The 25,186-nt window shown below is 45.1% G+C and overlaps 1 protein-coding gene across 1 annotated transcript in view; it reads right to left on the bottom strand.

The window, feature by feature from the left end:
• The window catches only part of PARM1 (prostate androgen-regulated mucin-like protein 1), a 105,127-nt gene that overhangs the window by 35,206 nt on the left and 44,735 nt on the right, over positions 1-25,186 (bottom strand). Inside the window, exon 2 of the mRNA XM_025887405.2 lies at positions 1,013-1,732. Coding sequence (XP_025743190.1) covers positions 1,013-1,732 — 720 coding nt within the window. The remainder of the gene's footprint in view (positions 1-1,012; positions 1,733-25,186) is intronic.

Raw genomic sequence — 25,186 nt, 5'->3', positions numbered from 1 at the left:
AAACATGGGAGTTTCTGTTCACAGGGGTTGCTTATTGATTGTTTGTTAAAAGATGTTCATTTCTCCTCAGTCACAGCCATGCCTTTGACCCCAGCTAGTCGTGTGGCTGTGTTCTGAACATTCCCCAGGGGAGGGGCCACAGCTCCGTCCCCCCCTTCACCTTCTGGGGGTTCTCACCTCACTGTTTCTCACTCGGGAGGCCAAACACTCCCACGAAAGCCTTTTCCTGCTCAATACCCTAAAGTTTACCGTCTTTACGTCAATGCCAGATGCATGTGACCTCAGAAGAGACCCTAAATCTCTCTCCACTGTAATTTCTAAGCTTGCAAAATCAAGATAAGAATAATACTGACTTCAGAGGACTGCTGGGGGAATAAAAACAAATGCGATGTCCTGTAAAATTTATTGTCTTTCCCATGAACTATATCAGTGACTATAAAGAATAAACAAGTTCTCTGCCCCTCCCCCCCATCCTACTTGGCCTGACTGGTTTCCATGAGGTAAGCACTTCGTTAATAGGCTGAGCAAAACACTAATAACTGACATTTCCTGAGCACTTATTCCCCTCTGGGAACTGTTCTAAGCACTTGATAGGTCATCTCATTTAATCCCCACAAGAATCATGTCCAACAGAACCTGTTTTGTCCCCATTTTACAGATGAGGAAAAATAACAATACAAAAAGATGAAGTCACTCACCCAAGGGCCGGAGCCAGAACTGAAAACCTAGGAAGCTCGGCCAAAAAGCCACGCAGTTAACCCCTCTGTTTACACTGTCTCCCCTGTGGACGTTCTCTGTGACATATGTGAAGACACATCATGAGGACCGGCGGCAATTAGTGAGATAGCATGTGGAAATCAATCGAGTGACTAAAAGCAACGTTTGCACCTTGGTGGCAGTTCTGGTGAACGGACCTCAGGCTTGGCTCTCCAAAACTCAAACTGAGATCAGCTGGGTGGGGTTAATGGGACTGCATTCTTCACATCTCCGTGTTCTGGTGACTAAGACTCACCTGAACTTAGCGCATGCTCCACTTCCTGCATGCTCACCCCAGGGGAGGCAGTGGTCTCCATGTCCATCATCACACAGGTCACTTTTGCCGGCACTGTGGCTTGGGGTGCTGTCTCCGTGGGCAGCGGCTGGGCTGTGGCATGTGAAGTGGGTGTGTGGGCAGAACTGTGCTCTTCTGCTGGGGACTCCGGTGGGGTTGGGGCTCCTGTGGGCTTGGTGCCGGTCTCAGCAGAGCTGTGATTGGTGCTGGCGGAGGAGGCAGAAGAAACCTCCGGGGGTGAGGTTGATAGGCGTGGGGGTGATGAGGCTGGAGCCTGAGGGGAGGTGAGGGTGGGAGACTCAGTGGGGGCCGCCGAGGGGGGCTGGGACCCTGTGGGGGGCGCGCTTGCCTCCTCGGGAGTGCTTGAGTTGTGTTCTGAGGGTGTGGCTGTTAAGTGCACCCCACCGCCGGCTGGTGAGGGGTCTGTGTTCGTGCCTTCCCGGGGAGAGGCCAGGCTGCTCGTCGTCTCCTCTTCTCTGGGCTCTGTGGAAATGTTCTTGGGGAGCAGAGGTGCTGGCGCCGAGGCTGTGGCTGGGAAGACTGAGTTGCTGGGAGTGCCACTGGTCAGGGAGGCAGGAGGGCTCTGTGGAGAGCTTGTCCAGATGGCCGTGGAAGGGAGAGTGGTTGCCGGAAGAGAAACAGGCAAGGGGGATGACGTAGGCAGGCTCTGTACCCTCAATCCTGTGGAAGAGCCGGCACAAAACGTGGTTAGTGTGTGAAAACCTCCGAGGGAAGCCTGCGTCACAGCATTTTCACGGTCTTTCTCATTTTGCATCGTGCCCTACCAACTGTGAAGGTGACTTGTGAATATTTTCTGCCCACTCACTGCTCCCCTCTCCCTTTGTGACTATCAGTGGGAACCAGCCTGCAGGCCCAGTAAGAACCATTAGTGGGTCAGTTGACACACGTCCAGCCAATGCATGGAATGATCTAATCTCGTCTCCTGCTTGCTTAAAACTGTGCCCTTAAAAAGTGAGACTCTCTGGGGAACTGACCTTTACCGGGAATTGTCTGAATTACTTTGGGGCCTGTACCCCAATACCTGGGGATGCCCAGGGCGTGTGCTGAGGGTGGGGAGGCCGTGGTTGGTGAGTGCAGAGCTGGAGGGACTTGTGGATTGGCTGTTCCCTGCCCCAGAGGTTGTAAGCTCTGCTTGTGTGTGTGTGTGTGTGTGTGTGTGTGTGTGTGTGTGTGTGTGTGTGTGTCGCGCACGTGCGCTTTGCATTTATGCACAATGATACCAGGGCTATGGGCTTGCTGGTGGGATGAGTCAAAATGTGAACACCTTGCCTTTGAAGGGGGAAAGGCACAAAGTCCCAGAATAAAAGCTGAGAGGAGGAATCTGAGGTTCGGAAATATTATCTGGGACTGGAACTTATTTCTTTCAAATCCTAGCTTGGGGTCTTTACGATCATAGCATTTTGCAAAATGTTCTCCTTCACGTTTTGTAACATTTAGAATGAGTTTCCTTTCTTCCTTTTTTCCTCCCTCCATTTACACATTCCGTTTAATTAACTAATTAATTCTTTCACCCGTTCAAGTTCTTTTTTTTTTTTAAAGATTTTATTTATTTATTTGAGAGAGAGAGAGAATGAGAGATACAGAGCACGAGAAGGAAGAGGGTCAGAGGGAGAAGCAGACTCCCCGCTGAGCGGGGAGCCCGATGCGGGACTCGATCCCGGGACTCCAGGATCATGACCTGAGCCGAAGGCAGTCGCCCAACCAACTGAGCCACCCAGGCGCCCTCATCCGTTCAAGTTCTTAATGCATGGCTTCTATGTGCTATCACTCAGCTAGTCCTGGATTTCGCTTTTGCTTTTTATGTAAACTATCTTTTGATTGAGTCCCCACGCCCCTCCCCCCCCCCCCCCCAACTAGCTTTTCCCCTAGTCATTTCCATTCCGTGGTTGGCACATTCTTTCACTCAGTTGTTCAGTTAAAAACTGAGACATCACCCTCAATGCACCTCTTTCCCTCACACCCCATATCAAATCCATCGGCGAATCAGGATGAGTCTACCTTGAAAATATACCCAACCCAACCACTTTTCCCCACCTCCTGCATCATCTCAACATCACTCAAGCCACCAGTCACTCGCTGAGACAACTGCCATAATCTCTTCATTAACTAGTCTTCTGCCGTCCAGATTTTCTCCCTTTCTGTTACTTTTCACATAGCAGCCGGTATGATCTCTTAAAGTGGTACATCAGAGCATGGTCTTTAACTAGTCAAAACCCTCCAAAGCCATTCTGTTGCACTTAGAACAAAATTCCAAACTAATCCCCTACATTGCCCCACGCTCGCTTCATCATTCAGGTTGGTCTTGGCTCAAATGCCACCTTCTCAGAGGAGCCTTCCCAGATGATCTTAACTAAAATCATTCCTACTCCAGCTCCTTGCTTACTTTTTAAAAGATTAATTTTTTAATTGTTAAAATACGTATAACATCTACCATTTTAACCATTTTTTAAAATATTTATTTATCTGAGAGAGAGAGAGAGGGAGTGCAGGGTGTGGGGGGAAGGGGCAGAGGGAGAGGGGGAGAGAGTCTCAAGCAGACTCCACGCTGAGGGTGGAGCCTGATGCTGGGGCTTGATCTCACAACCCTGAAATCATGACCTGAGCAGAAACCAAGAGTCGGGTACTTAACTGACTGTGCCATCCAGGCCCCCCATTTTAACCATTTTTAAGTGTACAGCTCAGTGGTATTAAGTACCTTCCCATTACTGCATTACTGTTCAACCATCACCACTAACCCATTTTCAGAACTTTCTTGTCTTCCCAAACTGAAACTCTGTACCATTAAATAACAGTAACTCTCCTTTTTTTCCCCCTCTCCTCAGCCCTGGAAACTACTATTCTACTTTCTGTCTCTATGAATTTGACTGCTCTAGGTAATGCATGTAAGTAGAGTCATATTACAATTGTCCTTTTATGACTAATTTATTTCACTTAGAATAATGTCTTCAAGGTTCATCCATATTGTAACGTGTCAGAATTTCCTTCCTTTTTAAGGCTGAATAATATTCTATTGTATATACAGACCACATTGTATTCATCCATTCATTCACTGATGGACTTTGATGGGTTGTCTCTACCTTTTGGTGACTGTGAATAATGCTATGAATCTGAGTGTACAAATATCCATTTGAGGCCTTGCCTTCAATTCTTTTGGGTATATATCCAAGAAGTGGAAGTAATGGATCATATGGTAACTCCATGTTTGATTTCTTGAGGAACCACCATACCCTTTGCTCATTTTTTTTCATAAAATAAAAGTTTCTTCCTGAAATCATATTATTATTTATTTACTTATTATCTCTCTCTTCTTTCAGAATGTAAGCTCCATGAGGGTCCAGGGACCTGGTCTTATTCATTGCTGTTTCCCCCAAGCCTAGGACAGTGTCTAGGTCATGGTAAGTGCTCAGTAAGCCCTTGTGGAAGGAAAGAAGGAAGGGAGGGAGGGAGGGAAGAAGGAAGATGAATTAACTTAAGAACGTTATCCAAAAATACTCCAGAATCTCTCTATTCTCTTCTACATATCACTTAGTATGGCCACATCCATCAGAGCTACTTCAGGAATGGCTGCCTACCTGGTGTTCCCTGAGCGCAGGAACCTTGCTTTCAAGTCAGCCTCAGGCTCTGTCATTCTACAATGACACAAACCTATGCCTGATGTCATGTTAGGTCTTCAACTCTTTAGCCCTCCATACTCAGAGGAGATTTCCTTGGGGGTAGCCTACAGGTAATGGCCAACCATGATCAAAATTCATAAGCAGTAAAACACGGGCTAGATCCCAGCACAGAGGAAGGGGGAAAAGATGTATGTGGAGGCATTCAGGCACTTGGGGGAACACTGCTTACCTCTCCATTCTGGCACACAGTAGATGCCGTAGCTGATGAAAAGTTGTGCTACACAATCTATCCTGAAAACAGTTTTCTCACATTTAACTGAATTTAACGTTTGAATTGTTATCGAAGTACTTGGTTTTATCTTATAGAAAAGGAGTCGGTAAAGACCATAAACTAGAAGAGTTACTCTCCTAGTAAATAGGAGGGCAGACCTCCTAAAATAGGCCACATAATAGTCCATGCTGCTATAGTGGACGTTTCGCAGCTCTGAAGTGTCAGTGATTTCAGAATGAATACAGAGCAAGAGATCTTAAAAATATGGACAGAACAACAGTTGGGAAAAATATTATTAAGATGCTGGATCTTCATATGCGACCTTTGGAGCTCACTGGCTCTGCATCCTGGTAGCTCCCATGGCTCATTATTCTGTGGCCAAAACCCCAAGATGACGACGTCTAACTACTGCTGCGAGTATCAGATAATAGACGGGCAGATGCAGGCAGAGACGGTCACAGTCTGGTAGCTGATCCAGAGCCTTTGGAAGCCTGGGATATGTGAGGAATAAGTCATACACAAAGGAGCACTAATTCACTAATTCATTCATTCATTCTTTTACTGAGTAGCTTCTATGCCTGTGGCTTTGCCCTCAGAGGGTTCAATATCCAGCAGGACAGAAAGGACACCTTCCTGTAATATGATGTGGCAAGTGCCTCACTGAAGTAAAAGCAGGTTATAGTGAGAGCCCTGAAGTATGATGGAGACATTCTGTATAGGGACCATGAAATGCAAAAGTATACAAATGTCATTTTCAAATGACATTTAGAAAAGCCACAGAAAAGATGACATTTGAGTTGGTTCTGAAAGGATGAGAACACACAAGATGCCACTTAAGGTGTATGATGTTCAGGGTGACACTTGCTTTGTCATTTCCAGTGGAGCTAAAAGCTGCCATGAAAATCATTAAAGTGCTGAAAAGAACATGCTCCAGTAATTGGTTTTGTTGAAATAGAAATATCTATTTCTTGTTTAACTCTGACTAGCATACTATTATAACTCCTATCTTCCTGCTTCCAAAGAGGACTGGAGGTGGTCATTCATCTTCCATGGCTACCTTCTGAGTACTTATTTAAAGTACTTTACGTCCAGTTCAAGCAATTCCTACTCCTAACAAAACAACGATGCAGGAGATTGTGACAGTGCTGGTCATCTTCACTTGAATAAGGCATTAGAAGCCTCTGCTCTGCCTTATTTGATGGTGCATTCCATACTGCTGCGATCGCATGGTGGTGGTGGGTCTTCTTGCAGCATGAAGACATCCAAGGCCCACTAGGACTATGGTAAGGGATGCCTGCTACCTTCCTCTGCTCAGGCTGCCAGCACAAAATACCATGTAGACTGGGCAGCTTTAACAACAGGAGTCTACTTCTCACAGTTCGGAGGCTGGGAAGTCTAAGCAAGGTGTGGGCCCGTTCGGTTTCTGGTAAGAGCTCTCTTCCAGGCTTATAGGTGGCCACTTTTTCTCTGTGTGCTCACATGGCCTTTCCTCACATGTGCTCATGGAGCGAGGGAGACACAGCAAGCTCTCTGCTGTCTTTTCTCATAAAGGCACTAATCCCATCCTTAGGGCCCCACCATCACGATCTCATCTAATCCTAATCACTTCCCCAAAGCCCCATCTCCAAATACCATCACACTGGGGGTTAGGACCTTAACGTTCAGAGTCATGGAGATAGTCTGAGGAAGTATCATTTCTGCTTTCTCACATGATGGATTTGTGTTTCCAAAGGAATATCAAACTGTGTAAGTCAAACGGATAAGGATGTATACTTTGTCAGGAGTTAAAAAATTTTTTTTAGTGGGGCACCTGGGTGGCTCAGTCGTTAAGCGTCTGCCTTCGGCTCAGGCCATGGTCCCAGGGTCCTGGGATCGAGCCCCGCATCCGGCTCCCTGCTCAGGGGGAAGCCTGCTTCTCCCTCTCCCACTCCCCCTGCTTGTGTTCCCTCTCTCGCTGTGTCTCTCTCTGTCAAATAAATAAATAAAATCTTAAATTTTTTTTTTTTTTTTTTTAGAGCTAGAAAGGGGCTCTGTGACGTGAGTACTGCTCCTCCTTTGATACATGGAAGACAGACGCAGAAAGTGGTGTAAGTGAACTCATACTTCTAAAAGGAGTAGCTGGGCTATGTGGCCCAGAAAGAATCGTGTAGGGACAGAATCAGACTGTGTCCTTGACTGGAAAAGAGCAGTAGAATGCACTGTAGCAGGTAAGCAGGGGGTGGGTGGGGCACAGGAGGCCGGGCAGCTGAACAAGCTGAAATCATGCAGTGCCCCATACACCTTCCCATTCCAAATAGAGCCACTTTCCCCTGAAGAAAAGAATTAGCTCTCATATTTCTTTGAGAAAAATGGCAGAAAAACTAGAGTGAAGAAATCGAACCCATTACTCTCAATTTAGAGGTGAATGTGCGTTGTTCCAAAACAGTGACATCGCCAGATGTGGTGTGCCCCACCTGGGCAGTGACAGGCCTACATGCCTGAACTGGGCTGACTCAAGGAAGGAAATCTCTTAGACTTGGCCCAGAGGAGAGTTCTAGGGGAATGATGGCCAACTTCACCTAATCTGAAATTCCTCCTAGTGGGCTGACAAATGGCAGTCTTTCCTGAAGTTTGGTCAGGTTGAAGCTTTTCTGTTGCAAGAAGAGCTGGCCACTTGCTGCTCAGAAAAAAAGCGGATTCTTGGAAAGAAAATTATTCATTTCCATGTACATTGTCCTTTATGGGAAAGGCCAGGATCAGAGTTTCCGTCTCTTTGATGTACGAGAGCAAGGTGTCTGGCTCGATCCCCAGTTTCTTGCCTTGCTAGGAGAAGGGATCTGGGAGCCGCCAGGTTTGGGTAGGTGAGTTCTCCCCGTGCTGAGATATTCCAGGGTAGAGTGGCTGCATTCTGCACACGTGCTGCCGCCTCCTGGCCCCCACTGGGTGTCAGCGACATTCCGCCGCATGGGCAGCCAGTGGACGATGAACGCCCCGAACGGTCACCTTTTCCTGGGTTTCGTGAGCAGCAACATGGGCCAGTGCCAGAGTCCCATGTAGCTCGACTGCCGGTGCTGCTTACCCATCCCCCCCACCCCCCTGCATGTCCTTTCCTGCCCTTGGCTTGTCAAGTACCTGAGGAAACATGTGACAAAGCTTTGGCAAATTCAGTGAAACTCGATCAAAACGCAGTCAGGCCCTTTCCCGTTGCTGCCAAGTCAGGCTGAGTGTTGCCTCTGCCTGTGGTCTCGCGGCTCACGCCAGGCCTGCCTGCCAGAGGCCCCACGGCTGCTGAGGGCTGCGAGCTCAACGACTGCTAAGGTTAGCCAGAGGGCTGCCGCCGCGAGCTTCCCTGCGGCCGCCACAGTGAGCTTCCCGAAAAAGGCCAACCGGGCTGCACGACACCCCTTCGAGGCTTGAGAGAACGGGCAGCCTGAGCTGGTTTCCCCCTGACCTGAGGCTAAAACTTCAAATGCCCCGCAATGATGGGGATTTGGAATATAGGTGAGGTCCGGAGCCCACGGCCAAGAAAGAATTCTTGAGTCGTCTTTGGTGCAAAAAGGTGGTTTATTAAAGCGCGCGGACTGGACGCGTGGGCAGAAAGAGCTGTTGCCCCGGGGTCTTGAGGAGTGGTGATTATATACTCGGGAGTTGGGGGGAGTAAGGAAAAGGGAGGTTTCAAAAGAAATTTCATATGCTTTTTTTTTTAAAGGTTTTATTTATTTATTTGACAGAGAGCAAGAGAATAAGAGAGAGAGAGAGAGACAGAGAGAGAGAGAGAGCACACATGAGCGGGGGGCAGAGGGAGAAGCAGGCTCCCCATTGAGCAGGGAGCTCGATGCGGGACTCAATCCCAGGACCCTGAGATCATGACCTGAGCTGTAGGCAGACGCTTAACCACTGAGCCACCCAGGCGCTCTACAAGATACCTGCAAGATACCAGAGGCCGTGCCACTGTCAAGTTAAGGTTGTTTTCCCCTCTAGCAAGGTATTAACATTAAGATAGCTGGGAGATTCCTGGAGGAATGTCACACATGTCCCACCCAGGAGTGGGGGTGGGGTGGGGGGGTAGGATGCAGGGTGGCAGCTTATGCTTTGTCTTCATCTAGCCTTCAGCTCCCTCATCAGCAAGGCCTGGAGGGCTCTCCACCATCCAGCCCCAGTCTGCCCCTCCAGCCTTGCTCCCCACCAGGCCCTCAAACACACGAGGCTTTTCCCTTAATTCTATTCCTTCTGCCTAAACAGCGCTCTCTTTTCTCTGCCTGAGTTACTCCTATTCATCATGCCAGTGTTAGCTGAAGGGCCTTTGCTGACTCTCCTGCTAAATCCGTCCCTCCCCTACCCCCAAGCCCTCCTGGGCTCAGAGCACCCTGTACCTTCACCGGCTAGCACTGACCTCAGTGCGTTAACTATGTGATTGCTTACAAGAAGCTTTGTCTAACGCATGCCTCCCTCTCCAGCCTCCAAAATGCACACGGAACATGGGCCGTGGTGGATTTGCTCACCACGCATCCTCCTTGCCTGGCTCATAACAGGAATTCAAATGATTCCTAAAATAAACATATTTTAGCAAACTGAACTATTCCCTACTGTCTGCCTCCCTGCCTTTGCCTGTGTTCTTCCCACCCCGAATCCCTCTCCCCATCCCAATTCTGAGAACTCGAGAGCCTTACCCCTCTGTAGAGTATTCTCTAACTTGACGGGGTCACAGCACTTAGCACAGATTTTAATTGTAGCACACATTATTCCGAGCCATGGTTTCTCTCCATGCTTGTCTCCCATCAGTCTGGGAGCCCTATTAATAGGGACTGCAGCTTGTTTTTTGTGTCTTAGTGCCTGGCACAGATAAGGGACTCAATAAATATTCATTGAGTTTTGAAAACATGGATTCTCGACCCTTTGAAAAACAGAAATGTTCTCTGGCTTATAGGCTGGGCCCTGATAGGACAAATTCATCTTCCCTTTGATCTGTCTCTAAGTTCCATAAAAACCATCAGCTCATATGAAATTGTAGATGGGTCTCCAAGCAGACGTTTGCTATTTTTTGCTTGCTCGTTTCCACTTTGGAGACTGCAGGACTTTCCTCTCTCCGGGCATGATACAGACCAGAGTTACACACAGCCCTCGAAATGCTGGCCATCGGTCAGTTGGCCCAAACACAGGCTGGCCTCACCATTTCTTCACTGAATGGGCTACATTTCTGTGCAAGAGACAGAAAAAGAGGGAGTAAAAATAATCTTACGATGATAGATATTTTTTAATATCAAAACTGGGTCTTTGTGTTCTTTAGTTTGAGTGAAGCCACTGTTAGGGACTTTCACAAAAATTCCCACCTGAGGGCACCCACCACTCCAGAAGAGTCATCTAACATCTGCAAAACCATCACTAATCAGAGCCTGGTCCGCCCATATGGTATTTGAAGGCTATCACATATCTAGGCAGAATGTGTATGCCCCAAAGCCATCAAGCTGTGTTTAAGAAGACACTTGTTTGAGGTAGAAAAGCCAATTCTCCTGAGTGTTTTGTTTATGGAAATGAGATGCAATCCTAGTCCAAAAAGAGGAAAAACACTTTTGTTTTTGAGCCACCAAATGAGAACCTACAGACCTGGTGTATGACTCAATTTCTCTCTCCGTAAAGTCAGGACTCATGATATCACTGGGCTCCCTGTGGGTGCTGGGAAGGCTAATGACAGAATAACATTTGGGAAGAAGGTTTTATCTCCTGGAGAAAAAAAATATAACATTTTCTTTCTTTGTTCCAGAAGCAACAACTGTCTTTTGTCAGTAGGATGTCCCCCCAAAACTCATTATCTTTGGTTGCGTGGGGACTGTGGTGCTTGGTCTCAGGAAGCGGCTGTGCTGAGCAAGGACGCCCACAGGTACCCGAAATTCCAAAGGTACCGTATTGGGGTTGCTCAGGGTGGAGCAGTGGAGAGAAAGAGACAAAGAAGGGAGGGCGAGAACCTTCTCGTTGGCTGCTTTGTGGTTGCGGGGAATATGGGCATGTGCCATGGGTAGTAGGCTGGAAGAAGAAGACAACCTAACATCTCCATCAGGGAGCGGGGGGATTTCTGAACCAGTGTCAGGTTCTCTCGTTCTTCCCTTCCAAAAGTCCAGTCCCAACATTTGTGGGGTCCAGGACCAGAGCACACACAAAGGTCCACACAGAGAATGTCTAAATATGTAACTGCTACACATAACTCTGTGTCTGTGCCCTAGGCTGCGTTCCATCCAGGGCCCTGCAGCCCACAGCGAGGGGATCCCTCTGGTGCCCTGGGAATGCATGGGGCCGGGGACCTGCTGGGGCAGTGCAGGCCAGAGCTGGGCCTGGGCCCCCCAAACCCAGGATGGAGCCCGCCCCATACACATTTCCCAGGCAGCGTTGGTGGGCAGGCTCCCTCTCCCCAGGCCTCACTTTGCAGGATTTTCAGGCATTCCCAAACACAGGGGATGGAGGGAGTGCAGGTAGCACTCTGGGTGACTTGCAGTCACCAAATTTAAGTAGAGGCAGCCACTCCTCTGCTGACCCAGAGCTGAGGCTGTTGATTCTCTCTTCCCTACACTCACTGGAGGGCTTGCTGGCCACACTGTCTTGTCTGGCCTGGGGGCACAATTCAGCAACCCTGTCCCTCTCCTGTTTGCTCTATCAATTTCTGAAATTAAAACAAAAACAGAAACAAAGAAACCTTCATGGGATTGAACAGAAAAAAAAGGTGTTTGTGTTTGGGTGTTGTAAAATGCAGTGGTCTCTTGCCTGGTTGAGGGGTGGCATACCCTTCCTTCCACCCTATCCCTGAGAAGCGCAAATGACAAATAGGTTATTTCCCATCCCCCATAGCCCCTGCAAAGTATAAAATGTAAGAAAGCCACTAATATTGTCCCGGTCTGACTCTGAACCTCTTCCTTCAGAGGATCTTCTTTCAGGTTTCGAAGCACCCTGATGGCTGCGGCAGCCCTGGGCCATGGGCACCACTGCCTTCTCAGCCTAAATGTACTTGCCCACTTCTTCCCCCAACATTGTCCCCAGGTCAGCTGAGGGCAGCATCCATGACCTCTTGTTCCACACAAAGAGTTGGAGCTCTTTAGGTGGTCAGCTCCATGGCAGTCTGCCTTTGGAAGGACAGTTCTTGGGGGCATTCCAGGCTGATGCATCCTGGCATTCCTATTGGTCAATTAGTAGGCAATCTGACTCATTACAGGATAATGCCTGAGAAATGCAATCAGATGTATTTCTGTTTGCCTCCCCACTAACGTTCACCACTGACCACCCAGGGGTCAGGCAAGAGGCAAGAATGGCTCCAGTACAAACACATCTCCATGACTGGGCAAATGACTCAGAGGAAGTTTCCTCTGAAGGGAGGGGGACGTGCAGCAGAGGCTTTCTGAGAGAAGACCAATAGCCCTCCTTCCCCTTCCTGCCACCATTTTTTTTCTAAGAATGTCCTCCAGAAATGCCAGTCAGCGTAAACAGGTATGCTTCATTGTTTCTGGTTTTCTCTTTTTAACATTTTTTATGTACTCTTAAAATAGAAATATAACATATGTGCAGTATAATGCACACATCTTCAGTGTACAAATCAATGAATTTTTACATGTGTATATACCGGCATAACCACCACTCAGATCAAGATACAGAACCTCTCCAGCAGCCCAGAAAGTTCCCTCATCCCCTCTTGCAGACTTAACTCTCCCAATGGGAACTCTTCTTTTGACTTCCATCACAATAGGTTAGTTCTGCCTGTTTTTGAACTTCATATGCATGGAGTCACACAGTGTGTACTCATTTATGTCTGGGTTCTTTCACTCACCATGAGACTATCCTGTGTTGTTGTGTGTATTAATAACTCATCCTTTTTCACTGCTGCATGATTACACCACGATTTATTGATCCCTTCTGCCAATGGGGGGCATTTGGGTTCTTTCCAGTTTGGGGCTACTATAAATGAGCCTGCTTCATAGATTCTTAGTTAACAAGTTGCTAGTGCTTATTCCAAGCCAAATTTTCTGGGTACTTTACAAGTATTACATCACTGACTCTTCACCATAAATGGAAGGTTATCCCCATTTTACAAGTGAGCAATCCAAGGTGAAAAGAAGTTAAATAACCCCTCAAGACATAAACTAAAAGGAAGTAGAGCTTGGATTCAGAGTCTAGAAGGCAGTCTATCTCAGTGACTTGCCTTCCTAACCATCTTGCTAGATGGCTGCCAGCTATGGTGGAAGCTATAAGCCAAACCATTTATCAGCTGCTTGATCTTGGGCAAATCTCTTAACTTCTGTCTTCTCACATGCAAACTGGGGTATCTACAGTACTCCATTCACAGAGCTATTGTGAGGATGAAATCAATAATCCATAAAAGGCAGACACTGTTGTTTGACTAAGCTAACATCCACTCCCCATCCCCTCTTGCCTGCCTCCCTATAGAAGCTATGAACGTTATGAAAGTTAAATGCTCCCTTCCTGGCCTCCTTTGCAGGGATTGACGGGATGTAGGTTCTGCACAGCAGGATTGATGGGATGTAGGTTAAGGGGCTTCTGGAAAAAATGTTGTTTCCTTATAAAAGGAATATGTAAGAAAGGGAAATTCCCATGGTACCTACTCTTTCCCCCTCCTTCCTGACTTTAATGCAGATGTGATGTCTGGCATAGGGGCAGCCATCTTGTGAAGCTAAGGCTGAAAGTCAATCCACTAGGGATGAAAGTGAAAGAAAGAGCCTTTCTCCATGATGATACTGTTGAACTTGCCAAGCCAAGACCGGTCTGCCTATCTCCAGACTTCCTGTTAAATAAACCATAAATGCCTTTGGGGATTAAAGCACTGTTGGTCAGGTTTTCCATCACTTGCAATATAGATGACAGACCACGTAAAAAGGCCTATCACAATGCCTTGCACAGAGTAAGAGCTCAGTAAATATTAGGCTATTGTGCTGACCTCTAACTGGAAACTGGGCCCACGTGCCTTCACCTCCTCTAATCTGCTATTAATTTGCAAAAGGCACTTTGCAGGCCCAATCAGAGGGAGACTATCACTCTTCATAGCATCAGCTGTGAGCCTCAGGGCCGGAGAGCTCCCCACATCCTTTAAGGAAGCAGCAGGTAACAGGACCTGTCAGCGTTCCTAGAGGCATTCCTAGAGGCATTCCTTAGGCTCATGCCTCTGAAAGCTGAGCTGCCTCCCACACCCACAGAATGCCTCAGAAAGGAAAACAAAACAAAACAAAACAAAAAACCCAGCTAAAGGGGATTTGCATTTTTCCACTTTATTGAAAAAAAAAAAAACATTCAAAAACTTCTGGGCAGCTTCACTGTGAATCTTGATAGGACCTGAATGAGGCTGACTGGCTTCAGTAGCACCGAATAACCACCAGGGACCTGCCTCTCCTTATTCTTCTTAGACCAGCGGCCTGCCTTCCTCAGTGCTGGGGGTGGGGTGGGCGGGTGGGCGCTAAGCAAGAACACACTCACCAGAATTGCACCCTCCTATTGTTTTCCAATTTTTGGCTTCACTCCACGGTTTACTTTGTAAAAACTCAATCAGACTTCTGTTTGTTTAGGTCCAACGTGACAAGTCCCTGTTGAGTGCCTGCTCCGGAAGAAGGCATACCAGAAGTGATATAAATGTGTTTTATGTTTCATACAGCCTTTCCACTGACCGCTGCAATGTGACTCTACTTCCCCCCTCGTGCATGTTGATTCATGCCTTCTGTACCTGACCCTTCTGAATAAAGACCTCTGATATTGGCGCGGCCATGATTGCTCCTCTACCACTTTTTCTCCCCACAGATCATCTGTTTTGCCAAGCATGCTGAAAGCTTGGTGCTATGGTCTGAATGTCTGTGTCTTCCCCCCACCCCCCAATTCATACGTGGGAGTCCTAACTCCCAATGTGATAGCATTAGGAGGTGGGGCCTCTGGGAGGTGCTTCCGTCAGGGGAAGGTAGGCCCTCATGAATGGGATCAGTGCTTTTATAAAAGAGACCCCCACAGAGCTTCCAGTGCCTTCCACCCTGTGAGGAGGCAGAGAAGACACCAGCTATGAACCAGGAAGAGGGCTTTCAACAGAATTTGACAACGCCGGTGCCTTGATCTTGGGCTTCCCAGCCTCTGGAATTGGGAGAAATGAATTTCTGTTGTTTCTAAGCTACCCAGTCTGTGGAATTTTGTTACAGCAGTCTGAACACACTGAGACAGAAGCAGATAAACAACAAGGTGAAAGGGATTGGTAGACTATTAAATAACACACTGAATTAATTAATTATAATTTCTATGCTTTAGCTCTCTTTCTGCCTTTTAAACTGTCTCCTAAACAACAGGTTTAAAAACTTACAGTGTTGGCATGAAAAGATGCTCAATATCACTCATCATTAGGGAAATGCAAATGAAAACAACAATGAGATATCACCTCACTTCTGTCAGGATGGCTAAATTCAACGACACGAGAAACAAGAGGTGTTGGTGAGGATGTGGAGAAAGGGGAACCCTCTTGCACTGTTGGTGGGAATGCAAACTGGTGCAGCCACTCTGGAGAACAGGATGGAGGTTCCTCAAAGAGTTAGAAATAGAACTACCCTACTATGATCCAGCAATTGCACTACTGGGTATTTACTCAAGGAATACAAACTACTCATTTGAAGGGGTACATGCACCCCAATATTTATAGCTGCATGATCTACAATAGCCAAACTATGGCAACAGCCCAAGTGTCCATCGACTGATGAATGGATAAAGAAGATGTGATATACATATATATAATGGACTATTACTCAGCCATAGAAAAGAATGAAATCCTGCCATTTGCAATGACGTGGATGGAGCCAGAGTTTATTGTGCCAAGAGAAATAAATCAGTCAGAAAAAAGACAAATACCATGTGATTTCACTCAAGTGGAATTTAAGAAACAAAACAAATGAGCCAAGGAAAAAGAAGGAGAGGCACACCATCCTAAGGGAAGAGAGAAGCAAGTCCCCGTTATTTCCCTGAGGAAAGAGAAGGGACCCTGGTCATGAGGAGCCTGCAGTCCCACGTGCAAGCTCATAGCTCAGATGAAGGTATGAAGAACAGAACCTAAGTGGGAACAAATCTTATTTCCAGTTTATGTGCTATTAGGGGACCCTGTTAATTTTGTAGGAGTGAATCTTCTCTTCAGAAATATTCCTTATGATGAACCAAATCAGTTGAAATCAGTATGAGGAAACATGCTTGATAGAAGAGGGTAATGAATGTTAATCAAATTCTTTAAGTAATGAGGGAAACTGGCTGTTTGAAGGAATTCCACGGTGAATTTTCATTTAATGTGATTAATTACCTCCTAATTTGTCACTTGTGTAAAGAAAGCTTTCTGATTTTTAATTTGCCTAAAAATCCAGACTCTCTTAGGCTCTTTTTCCTGAACACATTCACTACTCCAGAAAGAATTAGCTTACTCCCTTTAATCACAGAGTTTACATCTCTGCTTATAATACCATAGATCACTGGTTGGGTACACACAGCCACATAAACATCGTCTTCAGGGTTTCATTTGCTAACCGACTTCCAGCCACTTCTCCCTCCAGTATTTCCGCAGCCAGGCCACCTCTGCTGGGAAGAGTGTCAGCAACGCCACCGGGGCAGGTGCCCCCTGGCACCGTTCGTGGTGTCCAGCGTGTTCTGATGAAAATCTTTGGGATCCATCAAAATGCCACTCTGCAGTCACTGCTGACAGATGCTATTAAATGCATCAGTCCGGAAGGACAGAAGCTGGCGACATGAGCTAACTTGGGTGAATTGCGGAAGATGTATAAAAATTGGTAGCTCAACCTGAAGCGGCATTTTGCTTTCGGTATACTGACTTCGAATGCATTTGTAAGTGTGGCTGCTTAGAAATAAAATTATTCAAAAAGTAACTCTGAACCACTTCCTTAATATATTCCTAAGTTCCCTGTGGCAGTGTTGGGATGGTGCAGTGACGCCCAGAACACACATGTGCTTCATCTGGGGCAGCGGCAGCTAGCTCTACCTTGTGGCTTTATTTTAAAAGCAATTCCCAGGTCTACCTCTCCAGCCTGCTGTTCTCTCCTGGGTTCCAGGGCTCTAGCTCCAATAGCCTTTTGGGCCTTGCATAATTCAATAAGTCCAGCAACTGGTTTGCCTTTCCCCATCAAACCGGCTCCTCCGGGCCTCCCTTATTCCTGTGATCACCCTTCCCCTTAGCCAAGTTCCTTTTATTTTATTTTTAATAAAAACAGTATATATTTAAGGAGTATAACATGATGATTTTATTTATATATATATAAAGTGATATGATTACTACAGTCAAGCCAATTTACATATCATCTCTTCATGTAAGTTACCATTTTTTGTGTGTAGGATGAGACCACCTGAAATCTACTCTCTTAGCATACTTCTGGTATTCAGTACAGTATTCTTTTTAAAGATTTATTTATTTATTTGACAGAGAGGGAGAGAGAAAGAACAAGCATAAGCAGGGGGAACGGCAGGCAGAGGGAGAAGTAGGCTCCCCACTGAGCGAGAAGCCCCATGCAGGACTCGATCCCAGGACCCTGGGATAATGACCCGAGCCCAAAGGCAGGTGCTTAACCGACTGAGCCACCCAGGCGCCCCTCCATACAGTATTATTAACTACAGTCACGGTGCCATACATTAGATCTCTAGACTTACTCATCCTATGTATCTGTAACTTTGTATCATTTGACCCACATCTCCCCCCATTTCCCCACCTCTAGCCCCTTGGTAACCACGGTTCTACTACTCTGCTTCTATGTATTTGACTTTTTTAGATTCCACATATAAGTGAGGTCACAAAGTTGGTTTTGATTTTTCTTTCTGTGTTGGCTTATTTCATTCAGCATAATGTCCTCCAGATTCACCCATGTTGTTGCAAATGGCAGGATCTCTTTTATTTTTTTTTAGGCTGAATTATTATAAATATAAATATATATGCCATAATTTCTTTATCCATTCATCCAAAGTCACACAGCCCACAAGAGGCAAAGCAGGGGTTTGGGTCCCGGTATGTCTCTTTTAAGTAATCCTTCAGGTCTTTTTGTAAGGAGGATCTTATTCCTGCAGATGTGGAGGCTAGAAGGGAAGCACTCTGTTTGCACTCTGGTGAAATATTAAGCTACACATGAACGCAAACACGCACGTACGCGCGCGCACGCACGCACGCACACACACACACACACACACAGAGTCCAGCCAAACATACAAATTCCTTAGATGTTTAACCAGAAGGAAATGGGTGGGTCATTCTTTAGATTAGAGACCAGATGCCCACACATCCTTTGGCAGGGGCTATCTGCCAGCCAGACTATCGATGCGCCTTCTCTCCAGCTCTGAGGCTACTTTGAGCGTGACAGATTCACATCTCACCATAACAGCACATATCAACGGTTAGTTGGGTCCCTGTAGGCGGAAGCAGAAGCACTTTGGTTTGGTATGGCTATGGGGCTGGAATTGCATTCACAAGTCTTCATCCAGAAAATCTACCTTTAACTAAGTCCTTATCAAATAATGATGTATAGAAAAGCCAAATTATTCTTTGCCATATCAGGAATAGCATTCCTATTTGCTGTGTAATTGAATCAAGAACATTTCAGCTTTGGCTTCTCTCTCCTAAATCCGTCCTTTCATTTACGGCCTAAGCAAAGAACAGCAGAATAAAAAAGATACAAGCAAACTTTCTGAACAATGCAGAGAAAATTAATTCTCCTTTCTGTGTGTGGTTGTACACACAACCTAGAGAGGAATATCCTTCATAATAACCTCGATTTCTGCTTCATTGTAATAAAGCCACAATCAGTCTAAGTAAACACTACCAAGCAAGGACAGGAAAGCAAGATTTCCAAAAAAAAAAAAGTGGTAAAATCTTAAGAGGGTAACATTAGCAAGTTTGAATCTCCAGCCTCACAAATGAGCTTGTTCCAGCATTTCAGCTGCACACAGATCAGTTCTTCTCGGATGACATTTCATCACCAGATTCCACAGGCCCCAGTATAAACCCAAAGGATTTTCCTAAATACCCTCTTGGTGCTGCCAATGGTACTACTTAGGTCCGGTGTATTAGAAGAAAGTTTGGTTTCTCTCTCTTTTGTTTTCTATATCCTGTCAAACTCAATCCTTGTTTATCCTCCAATTAAAAGAGTTATTTAGAGACCACTATGTCCTAGGTACCATGCTAAGTGCAGGGGATATAATAATGAACAAGGTCACTGCCCTCACAGAGCTTAATATTCAGGGGAGTGAACCAATTATGAAGTGTGTGGTCAGACTGCTGTATAATTAGTGAAGGTACCAGGCACTGGGCACGCACATCAAGGGAGGGCCTCAGGCACACGCAGCTCAGGGTGCCAGTATAGGATTTCTGAGGGAAGTGGCCTCTCAGATTGGATGTGAGGGATGGGTAGAAATTAGTCCATGAAGAATGGGGAGGGTGGGGAGAAGGGGGAGCAGTATTTTATTTTATTATTTTTTTTAAAGATTTTATTTATTCATTTGAGACAGAGAGACACAGAGAGAGAGGGAGAGCATGAGCAGGGGAGAGGCAGAGGGAGAGGGAGAAGGAGGCTCCCCGCTGAGCCAGGAGCCAGACGCGGGGCTCGATCCCAGGACCCTGGGATCATGGCCTGAGCCGAAGGCAGACGCTTAATGACTGAGCCACCCAGGTGCCCCAGGGGGAGCAATACTTTAAATGGAAAGAGCATCAGGTACCAAATCCCAGCAATGAGACAGCATGAAGTCTCATGGCATGTCTGGAACCTAGAATGCCAAAGGATCTGGGACCAGATCATGTAGGGCCTTAGACGGCATGGATGAGCTTTGGACTCCATCCCAGTGATTCTGAACAGGGAGGCAATGTGATTAGCATTTAGCTTCTGGAAGATTGCTCTGGGGAGAGCAGAGAACTGACTGGAGGGTGACAAGTCTGGAGCTGGGGCAGGCAGCTGGAGGCTGTTTCAGAGAAGAGAAGCCATGGTCTGGGACAAAGGCAGGGGCCATGGACACAGAGAGCTGTGAGTGCACTCAGGGTCTTGTGGACCGGGTTCCTTTCATGTCATTCTTGGTACTATCATGGGGCCCACACAGCCTGAACACCTGAGGGTCTGCAGAGCTAACATGGCACTCCGGGGCCAGACCATCCTCTTCAAACCCCAGCTCTGCTCCTCAGTAGCTCTCTGACCATGGGGGAGTTACTTCATCTCTTGGTGCCTTGGTTTTCTCAAATGTAAAACCGGGATAATAACAGTATACACCCCATAGTAAATATGCAGTCAATGCAGAGCTCATACATATAAGCACTTAGAAGAGCACATAAGAAGCAATCAATATTAATTATTGTTATTACATGCGTTTGGTATTACGCTGCCACTTGCTTTATTCATGCTCACCATCTACCGCATGGCGACCTCTCAGCCCTCCCGCCTCGCTCCTTTCTTGTCCAATTCTACTCTGCTCATGCCTTCTACGTGACTGTCAGCACACCTGTCATCACGTCCCTCCCCTTTTCCAGATAGCAGAGGCCTCCCAAGTAAGTCCCAAATCCTTAATCTAACAGTGAAACCCTTCCTTAACCTGGTCTTATTTGCTCTTCCTTAGGCTTATTTCCCGTTATAGTTATATCCCGGAGTATGCCCTTCTGGCTTACAAGAATTTAAATTTGCAAGGAGTTTCATGTAGTATCTGCTTTGGCTTATGATGATGCTTTTATTCACATTTATGAGAACTGCTTTGGACAGCGTGTACTTCCCAAGTAGCCGAGTGTCAGGAAACAAGAGCCCCTATGAGGTCATCTTCCCAGTGGGGAAAGAGTCCCAGTATTTTTGGTTTGTAAGTCTATAGCAGGGACAATCTGATGCACCATTTACATTGCTTTTAGTGATTTATCTTGTCTTTTGTTGGCTAAAATAGAATAGTAAACCTTTAAATATATGGGATGCAACAGCCATAAATGAGCTGAACTAAGACATCCAGCCTTATCATAGAGTAATTAATGAGGGGAAATTGCCTTGGAAGACCATGCCATGATAATTAATGTCACTTACTTAAGTGACAGTGTCCGTTTTAAGGGGATTTGATATTGTTTTAGTATAAGTAGCTTAATTTCCAGGCTCAGGAAGTATCAACATCTCTTGGAGTTAATAGTATCTATGTCTTAGACTTATAGGAATTTGCCCTATGGAGATTTTCAGGAAGAAATTACCCTTGAAAGATTTGAGGAAGGTGGTTTTCTGGCTAATTCTCCCTGTCCATACACCAATACCACTTCCTCCTTCTTGGTCTTGAGTACTCTACCCTCTGCCTCAGTGTCTCCCTGCCTGCCTTCTACCACTTTACCAAAGCCTGACTCTGTTGCTCGGTCTTCTGTCCTTTGTGAAATTTTTTGTAATAATTACAACCTACATGGACTTTCCCCTTCTCCAAACTTCTATTATTTATTTTTTATTCTTTTATTCATACCTTTTTTGAGTATATAAGTAATGCACAATGAACAGCACATACTTAAAGTATACCAAACTGATGAGATTTAGCATATGTGTACTCTTATGAAACCATCACCACCGTCAAGAGAATGAACATACCCATTGCCTCCAAGTTTCCCTGTGCCCCTTGAAATTCCATCCTTCTTCGTATCTCACCCTGTTTCTAAACAACCACTGATCTGTTTTCTGTCACAAAAATAAAAAAAAAATTGCCATACATTTAATTTCTTCATGTGTTACAAAATTTTTGCCTTAAACACTCAATTATCTTATAAGGATATGTAAAAAATAGGGCAAAAGTATTTTACATTTATCCTTATATATATTCCATTTTCCTTCTCCTGGCATATCAGTTATATATTGCTGCCTAACAAGTTACTCCAAAACTGAGAAGCTTAAAACAGCATGTATCATTTTACAGTTTCTGTGGGTCAGGAATTAGTATGGGACTCAGTTGGGTCCCCTGTCTCCAGGTATCTCACAAAGCTGTAAACAAAGTACCTAGAGCTTCAGTCAGCTCAAGATTCAACTGGGGAAGGAGCTGCTTCTAAATTCATTCATCTGGTGGTTGGCAGGATTCAGGTCCTGAGGAGTGTTTAGACTGAACACTCCAATTCTGTCATGGCCATTGGCTCGAGGTCACCGTCAGTTCCCTGCCACATGGGTTTCTCTATAGTGCAGCACACAACAAGGGTTGCTTCATCCAAGTGGGCAAGCAAGAAGAAACAGAAAGTGTGAGCCAGATGGAAGTTAACAGTCTTTTATAACCTAACCTTGGAAGTGAGATCCCAGCACTCTTGCTATATTCCATTCACAAGAAGCAAGTTTCCAGATCTCTCGAACACACAGGGAAAGGGATTACACCAGGAAGTGGGGATCACTGGGAGCCATTTTAGAACTGGACTACTACTGTTTTTGTTGTTGTTGTTTTGTTTTTTTCAGTACCTATGTTATAAATTGCACAACACACTGTTATCATTTTTGTTTAGAAGGACAATTCCTGGAGCTCTTCATTCCTTTGGTGAGATCCAGACTTCTACCCGGCATCATTTTCCTTCTGGATTTCCTTTAACATTTCTTACATTGCTTGTCTACTACTGCACACACAGTCTTTCAGCTTTTATACGTCTGAAGGAATCTTTATTTCACCTTTGTTTATTAAAGTTAGTTTATTTGTTTGTTTGTTTTTGCTGGGTACAGAATTCTAGATTGACAGTATTTTTTTTTTCAAGTATTTTAATGTTGTTACTTCACTTTCTTTATATTGACTTGCACTGTTTCCAATGAGGAATCTGCTATGATTTTTATCTTTGTCCTTCATTGTATTTTTTTTCCCTCACCGCTTTAAAGACTTTCTCTTTTTCATTGGTTTTAAACAATTTGATTAAGATGTGGCCTGATGCAGTATTCTTCATGTTTTTTTTTGCTTGGAGTTTGCTGGAATTTCTTGGATTTCTAAGTTTATAGTTTTCATCAAGTTTGGACAAATTTCAGCCATAAGGTCCTCAAATATTTTTTTCTAAACTCCCCATTTCCCTTGAGGATATGTAGAGGAGGCCACACAGAGAGGTCCCACCACTTACTCCTGCCTTTTTCAATTATTTTTTAAATCTTTTTTCTCATTATCTTATATTGGAAAATTCCTATCACTTTGTCCTTAAATTTACTAATTTATCTTATGTCGGGTCTAAGTTTTGTTAGTCCCATTCAGTGCTATTTTGCTTTTGTTTTTTGTGGTTTTTGTTGTTGTTGTTGTTTGGTTTGGTTTGGGTTTTTGACATTGTAATCTTCTTCTCTATACATTTGACTTGTCTCTTTTAAAAATCTTCCACATGTCTCCTTAAAATGCTATTCATTAATTTTCTCTTCATGATGAGCTGTATTGTATTGTTTCTTTATGTGCCTGGTAATTTTTGATTAGGTGACAGGCAGTGTGTCTTATCATGTTGGGTATTTATTTATTTATCTATTTATTTTTGCATTATTTAAACCATTTATGAACTTTGTTCTGTAACATGGTTATTTGGAATCATTTTGATCTTTTCACAGCTTACATTTAAGCTTTGTTAGGTGGGACCATAGCTGGCTTTAGGCTAAAGTTAATTTGGCCCCCCTACTTAGGCAATATCCTTTTGAGTACTAAATCTGATGCCCCACGTATTACGGAGTTTCTCTCCTCTGGCTGCTGGGAACTTGAATTATTTCCAGTCTTGAATGAAATTTTTCTGTCAAACCATGTTCATGTCTGGTAATTCTTTCCTCAACTTTAAGCAGTTTCCATGCAAGCATGAAGTATGTAGTACTCAGCTTAGGACTTGAAAGGAACCTTCTTCAGGTTCTGGAGCTCTCTCTGTATTTCCAGTACACTGCCTTAGGAATTCAGCAGTTTTGTCCTCGAAGATTCTCAATTCTATCTCTTCAACTTAGGGAGATTGCCTGGCTCTCCCTAAGTTCTTTTTCTCTGTACCCCAGCCTGGCACTCTGTTTAGGTATCAAACTGAGGCAATTATGGGGTTCATCCTGTTTGCTTCCCTTCTCTTAGAGATTATTGGCTGTTGTCCAATATTGGGAAAACATTGATTCATATAGTTTGTTTTTTTGTTTTTGTTTTTTAGCCGTTTAAGGCAGAAAGTTAAATCTGGTCTCTATCACTCCATTATGTTCAGAAGAAGAAATCTGTTCTTTAGTAATCTATAACAGAGTTTACTCTCCCCCCCTCCATTTTCATATATCCCTTACGCTCATGAAAAAGTGCTCCCAGAGGGCAGAAGATGCATCATTTGACTTCTTTTGCCCTAACACAGTGCTATGCATATGTTGAAAAATGTTTCTTTTTGCACGGTTTCTTGGAAGGGCTGGCTGTGAAGTATCTTCTGTTTGCTCTATAAAAGTGCACCCTTGTGGTCCTTCTCTTATCTCTGTTTTCTTCATATTTAGTTTTTCTTACCACTCCATAGATACAGGAGCTCCTCTGCATAATACCACTGAATCTGATGGCTTCAGCTATTAATTTTGTTAAATCCTCAGTGGCAACTTTACAACACCAGAGGGCCCCAAATTGGAATTTATGTGCCAAATATCTCAAAGAGGAACACGGGCAAAAAAAACCCTGCCATTTGGAAAGATTAGTCTGATTATCTTAATTACTACACTTGGTTGACTCCCATTATTATGGCCATCTCCCTGCCTTCTGATCCTGAGCTCCAGCTTCCTGCTGTGAATGTCCATGTCTGCCCAACTCAGACGGTAGCAACCTGTGACTTTCTAAGACGTTCCCTGGATGATCCTAAGTCCCTGTCTCTTGGATCACAGACAGAGCCCAAGGTCCATTTGCTGTTTCTGGTACTGTTCTAAATTTCGTCTCTAGCTAGATCTGTGTTGTGCTGAGGCCAACAATAATCTGAAGGAGCTCAATAATTCCTATTCATACTGCAGTTGCAAAATTCTTCTTCCAGACAGAAAAACTGGTTCTGTAGATGAAGATATCAATGAAATTACTATCTCATAGGTGTAAGTCATTCCCTTAAGGACCTACTGCAGTGGCTCCCAAGCCTTGCTTGCCTGAATTAGAAACTCTGTCAACCACGTCGACAGTCTGCTCTCACCTCAAGCCCAGTCTATCCACAAATTCACCTTCTCATCTCTCTTGCCTTTCTGATCCTCCCCCTGTGGTTCCCATTTTCATTTTCATTAATGGTGCCTTCAGTCTCCTAATTTAAGCTTGAAGCTCAGGACTCATCTGGAACACCTCAGTCTCTTACTGTTTTCACCT

This window comes from Callorhinus ursinus, unplaced genomic scaffold (assembly GCF_003265705.2).
Source record: "Callorhinus ursinus isolate GAN/ISIS: 27379988/994484 unplaced genomic scaffold, GSC_fseal_2.0 scaffold4, whole genome shotgun sequence".
Taxonomy (NCBI): Eukaryota; Metazoa; Chordata; class Mammalia; order Carnivora; family Otariidae; genus Callorhinus; species Callorhinus ursinus.
This window is presented reverse-complemented; position numbering and strand designations above follow the sequence as displayed.